This window comes from Callospermophilus lateralis, chromosome 17, assembly GCF_048772815.1.
Source record: "Callospermophilus lateralis isolate mCalLat2 chromosome 17, mCalLat2.hap1, whole genome shotgun sequence".
Taxonomy (NCBI): domain Eukaryota; kingdom Metazoa; phylum Chordata; class Mammalia; order Rodentia; family Sciuridae; genus Callospermophilus; species Callospermophilus lateralis.
Window position 1 is genome coordinate 50,758,420 of NC_135321.1, and position 16,262 is coordinate 50,774,681.

The 16,262-nt window shown below is 33.2% G+C and overlaps 1 protein-coding gene across 1 annotated transcript in view; it reads left to right on the forward strand.

The window, feature by feature from the left end:
• The window catches only part of Smchd1 (structural maintenance of chromosomes flexible hinge domain containing 1), a 149,632-nt gene that overhangs the window by 81,056 nt on the left and 52,314 nt on the right, over nucleotides 1-16,262 (forward strand). The window contains exons 24-30 of the mRNA XM_076836989.1: nucleotides 457-591; nucleotides 2,388-2,615; nucleotides 4,915-5,063; nucleotides 6,024-6,112; nucleotides 7,168-7,286; nucleotides 10,316-10,483; nucleotides 13,705-13,830. Coding sequence (XP_076693104.1) covers nucleotides 457-591; nucleotides 2,388-2,615; nucleotides 4,915-5,063; nucleotides 6,024-6,112; nucleotides 7,168-7,286; nucleotides 10,316-10,483; nucleotides 13,705-13,830 — 1,014 coding nt within the window. The remainder of the gene's footprint in view (nucleotides 1-456; nucleotides 592-2,387; nucleotides 2,616-4,914; nucleotides 5,064-6,023; nucleotides 6,113-7,167; nucleotides 7,287-10,315; nucleotides 10,484-13,704; nucleotides 13,831-16,262) is intronic.

Below are 16,262 nucleotides of genomic sequence, written 5' to 3' on the forward strand. Positions count from 1 at the left end.
TAGTAAAAAAGAAAAGACTAGTGATTGAGAATATTGGTTTTCCTTCTAAAAGAAATAACTTTTACTTAGCATTGTAGAAAATTATTCGTTATGTACAAAACTTCTCTGGATTGTTTATTTATTTATTTATTCATTTATTTGTTTAGTTTGGGACCTGGGATTAAACCCAGGGTACTGTACCGCTGAGCTACATTGCCAGTTCCTCTTTATTTTTTATCTTGAGACAGTGTCTCACTAAGTTGCTGAGGATGTCCTTGAACTTGAGATTCTCCCGTGTCATTCTGATTATAGGTCTACATCACCATGCCTGGCTAATTCTGTAGAATTTTGAATTTAGAATTTTCCAGTTTATACCCATAAATAGTAACTATAGTGAATCATTGGAAATTTTGATTAATTATTAAATACTCAGTTACATTTGTTAGGGTTTTGAATTATTTTTCATCCTCCTTATAGTTTTCAGGTGCTCCAAACCTTCCAGTCTACACAGTGGATTGCAGTAGTTCTGGAACCAGTATTTTAACAGGATCTGCAATTCATGTTCAGAATATTAAAAAAGACCAGACACTTAAAGCAAAAATTGAAATACCTGTAAGTTGTCATTATTTATTAATATTATTGATTGTTAAAACAATTAGTCTTTAACAGATTTATACTATTTTTTATAAATATATAGTTTTTTATTAGTATTTCCACATTAAAGGATTTTTTTATAACCTGTATAATCTACTTATAGAATAGTTCTTATTGGAAATGCATCCTGGCTGATGGTGAAGACATGATGGAGGAGGGCACTATAAACAGGCAGTATTGCTGAATGGGATAACAAATAAATAAAATATGTAAATGTGATCCCCCCCCCCCCCGTGTGTGTGTGTGTGTGTGTGTGTGTGTGTGTGTGTGTGTGTATGCACGGCATGAATTGAACCTAGGGGCATTTAACCACTGAGCCACATTTCTAGCCCTTTTTATTTTTCATCTTGAGAGAGGGGATCACTAAGTTGCTTAGGACCTCCCTAAATTGCTGAGGCTGGCCTTGAATTTACAATCCTGCCACAGCGTCCCAATCTGCTGTGATTACAGGCATGCACCACTATGCCTAACTTAAATGTGATTTCTTAGTAATCGATATGATTGGCAGATAACCTAATCAATTTATTAACTCATACTTGTCTGCCGATTATACAATAATTATTAGTAATCTTGAGCCTCATAGAGTAAAAGGTAGTACTTGCATTTTTTTAATCAGAAGAAGATTTCTGAGTTTTATTCTTGTTTTCAAGCTGATTATATTTGATAAGTCTTATTCATTTCTTTTATGCATTAGTATAGACAACATATTTTTGAGCAAACTATCTTCTAGAAGGTCAGGAAGTACAGGACTTGGAGAAGAATCTGAACTTGGAGGCAAGAGTAATAAGTAGGAGTTATGTGAATACTAAAAAATAGCAGTAGGTAGAAGACCAAGAGTCCAAATCACTTATAACAAATACCAAGGTATATTTTCTAATGGGCAATTACAAAATCTTAGCCAAAGGCAATTCCTCAGAGTTTAAGGAGTCAAGCAAGTAAGATAAATTTCTAATAGATTGCCTGATAGTCAATGAAGTACAAATTTTAAATATATTATCAGTCACTTGAATGGATTTCCATAGGAATGGCTGCAACTAGATGAAGAAGGAGATGAATTAAACAAGGTAAAGGTAAAAAGTATTTTAGAGTTAAGCTTATTTTAAACTTAGTGTATGCTGTGGAATGTAGTGAGATTATGAAATAATGATGTCATATTTTTGTGTACTTAAAATCAATTTATATAGCATAAACCAGTTCTTCACTGATCTGTGGAACACTGGCATGCTAATAATAATTAATATTTTTCCAATATATTGATCAGTTCAGCGTTCAGTTCATCTAGGTTTCTTTGGCTTTATGCATCCAGGTTTCTATGTTCATTTACCCAGTGTGTTATCAACTGGTAAAATATAGAAAGCTTCAATGGTAACCCATTATAATTAAATAATAAATTGTTTAATAACTTTCAAGTGATGGTCACTGAATCTGTGACATAGTAAAAAATTTATAAGTTTACAGTACTTTTAAAACAAATTCAGAAATGAGGGGGAAGAAATTCTTTTAGTACAAATATACTTATTATTGGTTTTAAGAATGTAACCAAGGCTATTTATAACTTGATGGTGTAAAACATGGAATTATTAATAATATAACAAACTTAATGACAAACCCTGTAAGTGTAACAGTATTTATGATGATCATCCATAATTTTGAAACTAAATTCTTCAGCAGTGTAATGGATTTCACTACTAAATTTTTTAAGTTTTTAGTGGAAATGCCACTAAGTACATGATTGTATTTTTCTCTCTTCCTAGAGCTGTAAAGATGTGTCACCTGTGGAGAAGACAATCAAGTTGCTTCCTAGTAGCCATGTTGCCCGACTTCAGATATTTAGTGTAGAGGGACAAAAGGCAATCCAGATCAAGCATCAGGATGAGGTTAATTGGATAGCAGGAGATATTATGCGTAATCTTATTTTTCAAATGTATGATGAAGGAGAAAGAGAAATCAACATAACATCAGCTTTAACAGAAAAAATTAAAGTAAGTATCTCAAATTGGTTACTTGCAAGAAGTTTTTTTATTTTGGTTTGATTTTGGAGGGGTGGGGTATGGAGATGGAACCCAGGAGTGCTTAACCACTGAGCCACATTCTGCAAACCTTTTTATATTTTGTTTTGTGACAAGGTCTCACTAAGTTGCTGAGGCTGTCTTGGAACTTGTGATCTCCCTGCCCTCAGTCTCCCAAGTCACTAGAATTCCAGTTGTGCACCACCATGCAAGAAGGTGGAGCATAAGCAAGAAGTTTTATGGGTAGTCTCTAAGAAGCAACTTAGAGAAAATGACTATTATTTAAAATTCTGGGCTGAGAAAGTTTTTTCAAGGACTGTACTGAAATGCAGGTGATTCACATGTGAGAAAGTTGTACTTAGAAAAATTATTTTGACCCTTAATCAAAATTTTTAGGTTTTGGCATTTTATTTAGTTATATACTGTTTCATCAAATGTAAATCTGCAGTCGTAATTTCTGCCTTTTCCCATGCATTGTATTTATAGTTATTCTGAAGGTATTAAACAAATGGAAGTGTTGAAAAGCCATCAGTGAAATAATATTGTTAACTACAGAACCTTTATTGGCCATTTGAGATTGATATAGCTATCATATAAATCTAACTTTAAACTTAGATTGGATTGAATGTGCATGGTAAAACAACATATCAATGAACAGGGAACAAAATTTATTAATATTTTGTCTACTTTCAGCCTTCTGTAGTTGTGATTTTTAAATCATCAATATCCTAATATTGTCTTATAGTATATGCTACTATATGGAACATATTACTATTTTTTACCACATACATTTTTAAAAAATATTCATTCCTCAGGTATAGATGGACACAACACAATGCCTTTTATTTTTATGTGGTGCAGAGGATCGAACCCAGCTCCCGCCCGTGCTAGGCAAACACTCTACCACTGAGCAACAATCCCAGCCCTCACATAAAATTTTCACCATATAAATTAGACAGCTCTGTGGCATTCTCCTTTTGGTTGACTGAAATTATATTGGGCAATTTATGCTTGCTTCTTTCAAAGTCCAGTGAGTTCTGCCATAATGAGACATGGGCATTCCTCAAATGCACTGTGCCATCCAGAACCATGCAGTAAAAATCACAAAGCTTATGGGGAAAATGGAATTAGAGGCACAACACTCAAACTTCATTAGTAACCCATTTAAAAAGAAAGGAGCCTAAAACAAGTAGCAAAATATAAACAGTAATGCATATGTGAAGAAGTACATAAATACTTTAAAAATACAGCAGTTTTCTTTGCTTGCCAGAATAACTGGAAAGAGAGTGAATACTACTGTTTTCTTAAGTTAAATGTATAATTTTTACAGAGGTTTTGTAGTCTTTAGAGAATTAAGCCAAGATTGAGGGAAATCAGTTTGAATTGAGAGGGCAGCACAGCTGGGATAAGAGAGAAAGGCTTTGTCCTTTCTATATAATTCCTGCTTGCCTCCGTCTAGTAGCATATACTATAAAACAATATTAGGATATTGATGATTTAAAAATCACAACTACTTTGAGGCTGGGGACGTGGCTCAAGCGTTAGCGCACTCGCCTAGCATGCGTGCGGCCCGGGTTCATCCTCAGCACCACATACAAACAAAGATGTTGTGTCCGCCGAAAACTAAAAAATAAATATTAAAAAAATTCTCTCTCTCTCCTCTCTCTCTTAAAAAAATAAAATAAAATAAATAAAAATCACAACTACAGAAGGCTGAAAATAGAGAGAATGTTAAGCTAAAAATTCTTAAAAGGATTCAATTTAAAAGTACGACAGAGTAGCATAATCAATTTGAAGAAGTATGAATTAAGTAATAAATAATTCAAAGAATATAAAATTTAGAGCTTAAAACATCCAAGAAGAGATTAAGACCAAAAGATGACCAGAAAGGAAATTACATTAATGGATATGACTTTCTTTTTCTCATCTTGCTATATAAAGGTCCACCCAGGTCTCATTCAGAGCCTTTATACTTCTCTGAATTGATCACATTATCTGAGCTATAGGGTTTTTTCCCTCTTTTTCTTGTAGTTTTAAATAATAATGACAGTGGGGATAATTTTGTGGCAGAGTTCTAAAGTAAGAACTTAATTTTTTTTATTACACTGAAAGTTATGGCACAATAACAGCAAAGACAATACTTTTTTTTCCCCCTGTCATCCTACTAAATAACCAGAATCATTTTTGACATAAAAGGACTCTGTCTCTCCTTGGGGTTAGTGCTTTAAACAAATTAGACTCTATATTCTTAAATAATGCTATTATTTTCTAGGTTAATTGGACTCCTGAGATTAACAAAGAACACTTGCTACAGGGTCTGCTTCCTGATGTACAAGTACCAACATCTGTAAAAGATATGCGCTATTGCCAAGTTTCATTTCAAGATGATCATGTGTCTTTGGAAAGTGCATTTACAGTAAGGTTTGTGGACTTAGTAAATTTTGAGATACTTAAAATTTGGGATATGTCATAAACATTTCTCTTCAATGCAAACATGTGAAAGTTGTTTATGAGATAAAAATATTGCAGTTTCAATTAAATACGGGTAGGTTGTCTTTGGAATAAAGCTTCACTGTAAATGGTGATTAATTCTTATCATGATTATAACCCTGCATTCATTGAATTTGCCCTCTAATAACTGAAAGAACAAAAACTTTCATTAAAGGAAAGTCTTCCATTTTGGAAGCAACAGTGAAAACATCTCCAAAATGACAATGGCATGAAAAAAGATGCAGAGTGATCAGTGTGATGTTTAAAAGGAAAAATTCTTTTATTGGTTATTGATGACTTTAAGGCTGATTCCAATCATAGTTATTATGAAGAACTCAGAAAAGGGAAAGGCTTATGTAAATATGTAAAAACCTATTATCTTCCCGGCCTATCAATTCCTTGGCCACCTCTTTTATAGTGATCTCTTGCATTGTAATTCCTCTACCTGTTTCCATAATATTTCCAGCACTTAGATCAGCTCTGAATTTGAAATAAAATCTTTGGATTTATCACTTTTCTGACCATAACCAATTCTCTTGATGAGTTGTTCTTACCAATTTATTTTCTCACTGCACTGTTGTTTTAATTTCCTTTTAATTTAACTATGACATAAAATGGTTTTAAAAAATATATATTTTTTTCATTGTATGAATTGAAGAGAGGTCCCAATCTGAATTTTTTTTATCCCTATATCAGTACTATATGACTTTAAGTATTTAAGTATTTTTAGAGTTAATAGCTATACTTTATGAGTTGAAGAGGTATTTGGAAGGATATCTTAATTTTAAGTTTTATAAGATGATATATGTATTGCTCTTTGGAATATTGGAACTACTTTAAATGTTTTTTCTACAGTTAATGGTGTAACTAAAGCCTTTTAAACAATTTCAGACCACTTCCTGATGAAGCCAAACATTTAAAATGTGAATTAAAGGGGGGAAAAACAGTACAAATGGGCCAAGAGCTTCAAGGAGAAGTAGGTTAGTATGGCCTTCTTTCTTTCTTCTGTGGTGGTTTTTTTACATTAGTTTTTTTTTTTTTTTAATTTTTAGTTATACATGGGCACAATATCTTTATTTTGTTTATTTATTTTTATGTGGTGCTGAGGATTGAACCCAGTGCCCCACATATGCAAGGCAAGCGCTCTGCCACTGAGCCACAATCCCAGCCATATATTAGTATTTTAATAGGCATAATCTGAAAGGCAAGTTTTTTTAAAAAATATTTTTATTTATTCATTTTTATGTGGTACCGAGGATTGAACCCAGGGCCTCATGCATATGAGGCAAGCGCTCTACCACTGAGCCACGATTCCAGCCCCTGAAAGGCAAGCTTTGACATCCATTCAAAATCGATTTAGCAGCTAGACATGGTGGCACATACTTATAATACCAGGTACTTGGGAGGCTGACGCAGGAGATTCAAAAATTTGAGGGCAGCCTAGGCAACTTAGCAAAACCCTGTGAAAAATTAAAATAAGGAATCTTAAAAAAGGTAAAGGATATAGCTTAGTGATACAGTAAATTTTGCTTAAATTGTGCCTCACTGCCACCAAAAATAAAAATTAATTTGACCTTTTGTCAGAAGAAATAATAATTAAGTATAGAGTAAATATATTCCTATGCAGCCTGTTCATTCATTATATCTAAAAAATTACATAATATTAAATATTTTCTTTAAATTTTCATGGTAAAAAACCTGATTAAGGGATGGGTTTGAGCTGTGACTCAGTGATAGAGAGCTTGCCTGGCATGCATGAGAACCCTGGGTTTGATCCTCAATACCACCGAAAAAGTAGAAAGAAAGAAAGCTAGCATTAACATCATGTTAAATATATAGTTTAATTGTTCTTATGTAGATTTTGATGTATTAATTTTTAATGGTTATAAAAGAAATGAGCATACTCATTTAATGCCCACATTTACTTTTGTAAGAGAACAAAGTTAAAATTTCTAAGTATGTTTTAAGTATGTCATATGTATTTATATCTTGTATTAAAGAGATAACACAAAGATAAAACTTTTTTCTTTTTAAGTCCTAATAGTTACAGATCAGTATGGAAATCAGATTCCAGCATTTTCACCAGGTTGTTTATCTGCTTTGTCAATTGCTGGGGTTGGACTTGATAACTCAAATTTGAAAACAACTTTGCAGGTAAGGCTAATTTCTGTAACAGTTTTTTCAGACCTTTTTTGTTTGTTTGTTTGTTTGTTTAAATGTATAAAAAGCATTGGAGTCAAAGGAGAATATCTCAGAGGTTTGACTTGATTTTTCAAACTTCAAAGTCATAAAAGCAAAACTTATATAATGAAAATTTGCAGTTATGCAAAAGTGGAATAACAAAAGTTATTCTTGTGTTCCCCTCACTCAACTTTAGTGATCATCATGTCTTTCTATATCATATCATCTTGTAGCAAATTATAGATATTATATCATTTCTCCATAAATATTTTGCATATGTATATATATTTGTATTATGTGTAGTGACTTTTCAAGTAGCTTATTAGACTTCTTACTCACACTCTGCATTAAACAGGATACCAAGGAGAAAACTTATTGTTAAAATTGGCCACAGTTAATTCAGCCTGAAAAATAAAAACCCTGATTGGGGGGCTGGGATTGTGGCTCAGTGGTAGAGTGCTTGCCTAGCATGTTTGAGGCACTGGGTTCAATCCTCAGCACCACATAAAAAAATATAAACAGGGCTGGGGATGTGGCTCAAGCGGTAGTGCACTTGCCTGGCATGCTTGGGGCGCTGGGTTCGATCCTCAATACCACATAAAAGTAAAACAAAGATGTTGTGTCCACTGAAAACTAAAAAATAAATATTAAAAAATATTCTCTCTCTCTCTCAAAATAAATAAATAAGCAGAATAAAGGTATTGTGTTCATCTACAGGTAAAAAAGAAACTTTTAATAAAAATTTAAAAAATATAAACCCTGATGGCATTCTTAGAATTTAAAACAAACAAGCATGATTGGAAAAGTCAAAGGTGACTTTAGGGAAGAGGACATTCTGGAGTTGTGTCTTCAAGGAACCTGCAAGGCCAGCATGAGTGAGAGTGTTCTCTCAGGCCTAAGTGAAGTTGAATTTATGTATAACATTGACCTTCTTAAGACTTTTCCTCCACTTTGAGCTTTCATGACACTTTTCATTTGACAGATTAATCACAATAGCCTCGTTGTTGCCCTTCCCAAGTAGAGTTTTTATAATTCTGCTAATCTGTTATAGCTATTATTTTCTGATTTTCAGAATGGAACTATGACTAGATTGGAGCCCTGCTGAACAACTTTTAATGATGTTTTTTGTACAGTGATAAAGTCTGTTCTTTGACTTTGAGGTTCTTTCCTTACCTAGCTTTAACCCCATGTGCAGATGAAATGAGAAGTAAATGTGCTCCTATTGTTATTCATACATAATCCCTGCTTCCTAACTCTGTGCACAGGTTCTCTCCTCTCTAACCTAATTGCTATTAAATTGTAACCTGTCTTTCTACATCTTCAGTTTCCCTCTGTATTTTGGATTGAACTCAAAGGCACTTTACCACTGAGCTACATCCCCAGTCATTTTTTTATTTTGAGGTAGTCTCTAAGTTACTAGGATGTAGCTAAGTTGCTGAGGTTGGCCTCAAACTTGAGATCCTACAATACTATATTTAAAGTCTATTGCTTTAGTTAGTCTGCAATGTCTTATAATATTCCACTTAGTATACTCACAACTTTCTCCCTCCCCCCTTACCCTCCATAGCTTTTTATTCTACAGCCAAGTGAACCTCTTTCAGCTTTCTATTATTTTACAACCAATACATAGTCTCCTGGCTCATGTTCAGAAATTTATATTTAATTCTGTTTGTACTGACCCATAATTGTAAACGCGATTTTGTTTTCAAGATTTGAAATAAAATCAGAACAACTTCCAACATGACTTTAAAAAGGAATCACCTCTTATTTATGATGTTAAATGTACAATCCTATGATAGGCTTCTTATATTTTGAATTTTGAATATGTTTTACTGATGAATCTATTTGATTTTTCTTATTGAAAATTTTGCTAAACCATGGGGTTTAAGGGAGATTAGTTTGGATTATTGCAATGTTTACTTTACCTAAAATGCTGTATAAACATTTGTTCTAGAATATAAAACTTGAAATTTTATCTCTGATTTTTAAATTTTGATGAAGTGTATTTCTACTTAGAGGAAATGTAAAATGATTAAGTCAGTAAAGGTCTACTGTTAAAATATGAATACTACAGTATCATATAGAGTCAAAGTCCCTACCCTTGGAGATCACCTTGTCATGGATATGGCTTGTAATAGATAAGAAGAAAGTGATAAGAAAAATAAAAAAGAGAAGGTGATAGTGTGCCATTATGTAGAGTGGTTAAGGAAGACCCCTTTAATTAAGGTATCATATATGCAAATAATTAAAGAAAAGCCATATAGATATCTGATACATATTGTTGCAAACTGAGGAAAAGAACACAAGTATAAAGGCTGTTATCTGGCAGCACGCACTTGCTTGGCTATTTGGGTAACAGAAAAGAAGCAGTACAGATTATTGCTAATCCAAAATCTGAAAAACTCTGAAATCTGAAACTTTTTGAGTACTGAAGATGACATGCAAAAAGTTTCACACTTTGAGGTTTTTCACATTGGAGCAATTCACCCAGTCAAGTTTATACAAATATTTCATAATTGAAAAACTAAAATCTGAAGTACTTTTGGTTCTCAAGCACTTTAGATAAGCATTTCTTTCTGTATAAGGAACAGGAAAATTAGGAAATGATAAGGTAATATGTAGCCAAAACCTTTCAGATTTGCTAGGTACAGTGACACCTAATCCTAGGGTTCAGGAGGCTAAAGAAGATCACAAGATCAAGGCCAGCCTGTCTCATAATAAAAAGTGAAAAAGAATGGGTTCAATCTCTTGTTAAAAATGAAACAAACAGCACTTTAGATTCTACCCTACCAAAAGAAAGAAGGAAATTCAGTTTCTCCTTGTTTTAAAGTAAAATCTATGGTATGCCGCTGTTGGCATGGGTACAGTCTGTTTATCATTATATACCCAGAAACATCTATGTGGCCGTGGACTAATGACAAAACATTTAATTTAAAAATATATATATTTTTTTTAACTAAGCAATATCAACCTGTCTTTTTTCAATGTATTTTCCTCACTAGGAAAACACACAAAGTATAAGTGTAAGAGGGATCAAATTTATTCCAGGTCCTCCTGGAAATAAGGATCTTTGTTTTACTTGGCGTGAGTTTTCTGACTTTATTCGAGTTCAGCTAATTTCTGGACCTCCAGCTAAACTTCTCCTTATAGATTGGCCAGAACTAAAAGAGGTAAGCAACTTCATATATTGGGAAAAGTTTAATATTACATAGCTTGTTAATTTCAGATTGTCAAGGGTTAGTGGATCAGAATAGATATATCTTGTTGTTAAATAACAACTAATGTGAAAATAACAATAACAAAAGAGCAAGGTAATGCAAGGCTTAATGTTTCCTTATTTAATTGATCACCATGTCTTAATTTGCTAATATAACAAATATAATAGTTCAGGTCTTAAAAACTGCATTACAGGAATTTGCAAACATGCAGAAAAATTAAAAATACCATAATGAACCTCAGTATTCAGTTACCAGTTTTATTGGTTACTGATTTTTGCCAATTACTTATTTAAAAAATTTTAATGGAGTTTTTAAAAAGCATATCCTAATCATAAGGTTATTATACCCATATATATTTTAGTATGCCAACCTATGAAAGTACTTAAATCTTAGAACAGTTATTTTACAAATATCTGCCGAATTTTACTTTTAAAGTTTTTTAATTAAATTTTAGAATTCTAATTTTATTTTTTAACATTTTTATTTATTTTTAATTGAGAATTGCCAATTATATACATTTATTATATATAATATGGCTTTTGAAATATGTATTACATTGTTTATTGGCCAAATTTAGCTAATTATATATATGATCTCACATCTTGTGAGAACATTTAAAAATCTACTCTTTGCAATTTTCAAAAATACATTATTAACTAGTCACCATATTGTCCAATAGATCTCTTAAACTTAGACATCCTATCTGAAATTTTTGTGACCTTTAATAGAATAATTTTAAAATGTTCGAATTCTAGCACTCAGTTATGGTATAGCAGGCTTTAATTATTGATGTGACTTACACTTTTTTAAAAGAAAGTGAGCTCACTTACCCTACCCATAGTAGTAGGTAAAATGATTTTAGTAAAGAAGCAAGTTGTATAAGAAAATTTACATGCCTGTGCCCCACTTTGATGTTTCCCTTTTTGATTTGTGAATTTAAAAAAACAGGAAAAAAGTGGTTATGCTAGTGTACTTAAAAAAATTTTTTTTTAAATAGTGTGGTGAGCAAGTTATTTCACTGAAAAGCCAATGGGAGTGTATGTACTGTGTAAATTAAAGCATTTTTGTGGCTATTATTACCAATCAGGAACTTTTTAATATAGTTGACTATATTATAGTGCTTTTCAGGTGGGAAAAATCTTACTAACATGTTTATCTTTTTGTATGATTTTGAGGGGGAGACTGTAAAAATAATGACAGCTTGTTAATTTGTTACAAGATTTATTTGTAGATAGCGTAATAATTCAGGAACTTTAAAATAAAGCATAAAACGAATTTATTCATCTGTTAGTCATGTGTTTTGTATATCCTTAAGATTGGAAAAATTTTCACTTTGTATCTAATTTTCCTAATTTAATTCTTGACTCACCCTCTTCCCATAGAAAGTAAGTACAAAATGGAACTGACATAATAACCTAGTAAAATAATTTTAAAAATAAATATATAAGTATCTACATAAATTATTAGGAAACTCAAATTCTGAAATGTTAAATAACATGCCAGTTTGACAGAAGGCCTGGAGATGCAGCTCCTTTTTTTCACAAACATTTAATTTTGGAAACTGACTTTTTCTACTATTTCCCAGAAAATTTCATATCTGCTGGCTTGGGCTATAGTTGTTTACTGTGCTAGGTGTGGCACATACCTGTACTCAAGGAGGCTGAGTTAAGCAGACCAAAACTTTGGGGCCAGCCTGAGCAAGTCAGCAAGACACCATCTCTGAATAAAACTTTTTATTTTTATTTATTTTTTAATATTTTATTCTTTAGTTTTAGGTGGACATAATATCTTTATTTTATGTGGTGCTGAGAATCGAACCCAGTGCCTCACGCATGCTAGGCAAGCGCGCTACCACTTGAGCCACATCCCCAGCCCCTGAATAAAACTTTTGAAAGGACTGGGGTTCAGTGTAAGAGCATTTATCTAAGATTTATGAGGCCTTGGGTCTGATTCCTGGTACTGCAAAAAAAAAAAAAAAAAAAAAAAAAAAAAAAAAAAAATTGTCATTTACTGAAAGATATCCTTTAAAAGTAGTTAGGAATACTTTTAAAAGTTAGGATATCTTTTGAAAGAAGTTAAGATGGATAATTATTTGTGATAAGATTAAAGTACTTAGAAATTTTTAGCGCTTTCTAAAATTCAAGTTTTTTATATTTTTGTCAAATGAAATATACACTCAACTATAGCCTTGTAAACTTCATGGGAGATAAGCAGTATACCTAAATTAGTCTCAAGGTTCTTGTTTGTTTTGTTTACACAGCATTAATTTTTCTCCCATTTCTAATAAACTTCTCACAGAGTGAGAAATGGAGAAAGCAGAAGAAACATAGATAGAAGAGAGATGATAAATTTCCTTTTTCACTCTTTCATTCTCTCCCATCTTCTTTTTGTAACTTAACTCTGATACAAAGCCAGTCTCAGTGGTACATGCTTGTAATTCCCACAGTTCAAGAAGCTGAGGCAAAAAGAGCATAAGTTCTAGGTACCCTCAGCAACTTAGGGAGACTCAAAAAGAAATCGTGATGTAGCTCAGTGGTGGAGTACCCCTGGGCACAATGCCCAGTAATACCAAAAAAGAATAAAAAAAAAAAATAAATAAAATCTGACACAGAATTGGACTCTTAGCAGTTACCTTGCTTAACAATATGTCCTTTGATATATCTAGTATTAATAGATCAGCAGACAGAGTCCTAGAATTAAACAAGCCTTACATATTTTCTAGGGAGAAAAAAGAAAGCATTTAAAACCAGCAAAACTGGGTAGATCATTTGTCCTCTATAACCAAGGGTTAGAAAGCTATCCCACATAATACATAATGGCAGAGAACTAAATATTTCCAGAGGAGCTAAACTACAGATTGCCAATGCTAAATCTGAGAATCAAAGATAAACTTGTTTCCACTGAATTCATTCTAGTATGTAACTTATAGCAAAGTACCTTAAAAGCCACTGATGTCAAATGCTGTTTTTCCTTTTATCAAATTATCAATCATTTCTATAAGAGTGACATTTATGGTAATTTAGTTGGCTTTCAGGGCTTTACTTTCATTGATGAAAGAAGTGATTTGTGAATAAAACAGGGATAAATAAAGTAAGTTGTTTTATAAGTATGCAAGTAAGTACATTGGTTGGCATGTGTGTTTTAATGCTTCTAAATATTTATATTCATTTCAGCCCATTCCAGTGATTAATGGAAGAGAATTACAAAATCCTCTCACTGTTCAACTTTGTGATCAGTGGGATAATCCAGCACCAGTACCACACGTTAAAATAAATCTCATAAAAGCTAACAATTTAAAGGTAAGTTCTTCCCTAATTATTTTTCACTTAAACTTCTGTACTTCAGGGCTAGGGATGTAGCTCTCTTATACAGTGTTTGCCTAGCATGAGCAGCACCCTGGGTTTGATACCCAGTGCCACACACAAAAAAAGAAATTGTACCTAACGATTTAGTGTTACATTCTTTCTCTTTCTAAAATATAGTCTTAGGTGGGTGTGGTGGTATAGAACTGTAATCCTAGCTACTCGGGAGACAAGACAGAAGGATAACAAGTTAAAGGCCAACCTGGGCAACTAATGAGACCATGTCTCAGAATAAAATTGAAAAGTGAGGTATGTGGCTTAGTGGTAGAGCACTTTTCTGACATATGTAAGACCTTGGGTTCAGTCCCCAGTACGGCAAAATTACACACATGTGTAATTTTGTGTAGTGTGTGTGTGTGTGTGTGTGTGTATAGTCTTTATTACTACTCATAATAAATCAACTTAAAGAATGTTTATATTTATTTTGAGCAAGTGTAATGGGGCCAGTGTTGTATGGGCAGTTTGAGTGTTCATATAGTACTAATAATGTTTGCACTTCAGATTAAGATAGATAATTTTAACAAAGTGAATGAAGACATACCATGAAGATCTACAGTGTGGGTTAAGGAGTAGGTATTATTGGGAAAACATGCTGAGTCTGAACAAAAGAGGCATGCAGATACCTGTCCTCTAATCCTATGGAGAACTACCAGAGCCAGGGCAGAGCTGCTAGACCTTATACTACATTGTTTTCTAGGGTGAAACACCTCTCCTCTATTATTCTTTTTATGTGGCAAGTATGAATGTGGCCTACTAAGGTCTAGGGAGAAACACAGTGCTTGGGTACCAAAGAGTTCAGTGTTAGATATCAGCTGCTTCCATAATGTTGGGACAGGCTGTTGCTCATCATCTAATGGAAACTAGGTTCCTGATGCAATGTTGGAGGCCCTCTTACTATGAAAAAGAAGAAAAACTACTGCTCCTTGCAAGATTTTATTTTTACACAGTACCTTTTTTTGATTGAAGGAAATTTGTTGGTCAAGTTGTTGCTAGGCAACCCACAGAAAGTTCCTGGGATTATATTCAGACAGTCTGGAAAATCCCTCCACAAATATTTCTTTTTTTAGGGTGGGTGGGTGGGTGGGTACTAGGGATTGACTCAAGGGCATTTGACAACTAAGCCACGTCCCAGCCTTTTTGTATTTTATTTAGGGACAGGGTCTCACTAGTTCAGCACCTTGCTTTTGCTGATTCTAGCTTTGAACTCAGGATTCTCTTGCCCCAACCTCCTGAGCTGCTGGGATTACAGGTGTGCACTACTGGGTTGGGCCACAAATATTTCATTAATGGAAGAAACATTGCCTCAAGGTGGCAGTGTTCTTGAAATCAGCTAGTTCAATTAGATTCCCAACAGAGATTTTCTAGGACTTCAGATTTGATCTTAAAAGTCAGTGGAGGCTTATGATACTTGGACCTATTTTTCTACTAAAATAATGAGAGTCAGGGTTCTTAAAACTGTCCAACAAACCTATGGGATTGCTATGTAACATGACATTTAAGATTTCTCTGACTTGGACTGGGGTTGTGGCTCAGAGTGCTCGCTTAGCCTGTGAGGCACTAGGTTGAATCCTCAGCACCACATATAAATAAATAAAGGTATTGTTTGACCTACAACTACAAAAATAATTTTTTAAAAATATTATCAAAAGAAAAGAAAAAAAAGATTCCTTTGACTTTGCAACAGGGATTTGGGATCCATATGGGGAGAGGAAGAACTTTAAGATGTGTCAGAAGGCAATCGATCCAAGGGTAAATGGGATGAGTGTTAATATGGACTTTATCCTGTCTTTGATTCCATTTTTTAGTGAAATGTCAGTTTCTCCTTTTTTTCCCTCTCTATCCATTGCTTTTTGTGTCAGCATGTAACACTATTCCATACTCTGTTCTCTTAAGCAGAAATGAGGTTTAGAGTTTAAGAGACACTTGATTTTCCACTACCACAGTCTACAAATCATTTTGTTTTGAACGTTTGCTTCCAAGAAAGTGAAATAGTGGTTATTTTCAACCTAAGAATAAGGGTATGATTCTATTTTCTTGAATAGCATCCATTAAGGTTGAAACTCTTCAAACCTATTATTAGGAAATGTCGTCTCCAATTTTTAGTCACTTGAAAATGAAAGCTTTTTTTATCACTATAAAGGGTAATATTGCAGTAAAATTTAAGACACACACCTGAGTAAAATTGAACAGAAAGTTTGGTTTTATGATGCCTAAAATTGAATGTATGGGTATATTTATATCTCTATAGCTGTCCCCCACACCAGCCCAGTTTGAAATGCACCTTAAGTGTTTTAGTAACCATATATATGATTTACACCAATGTTTAGTGAACCTAGAATCCTGCAACTTTTAACATGAAATTCTAGTTT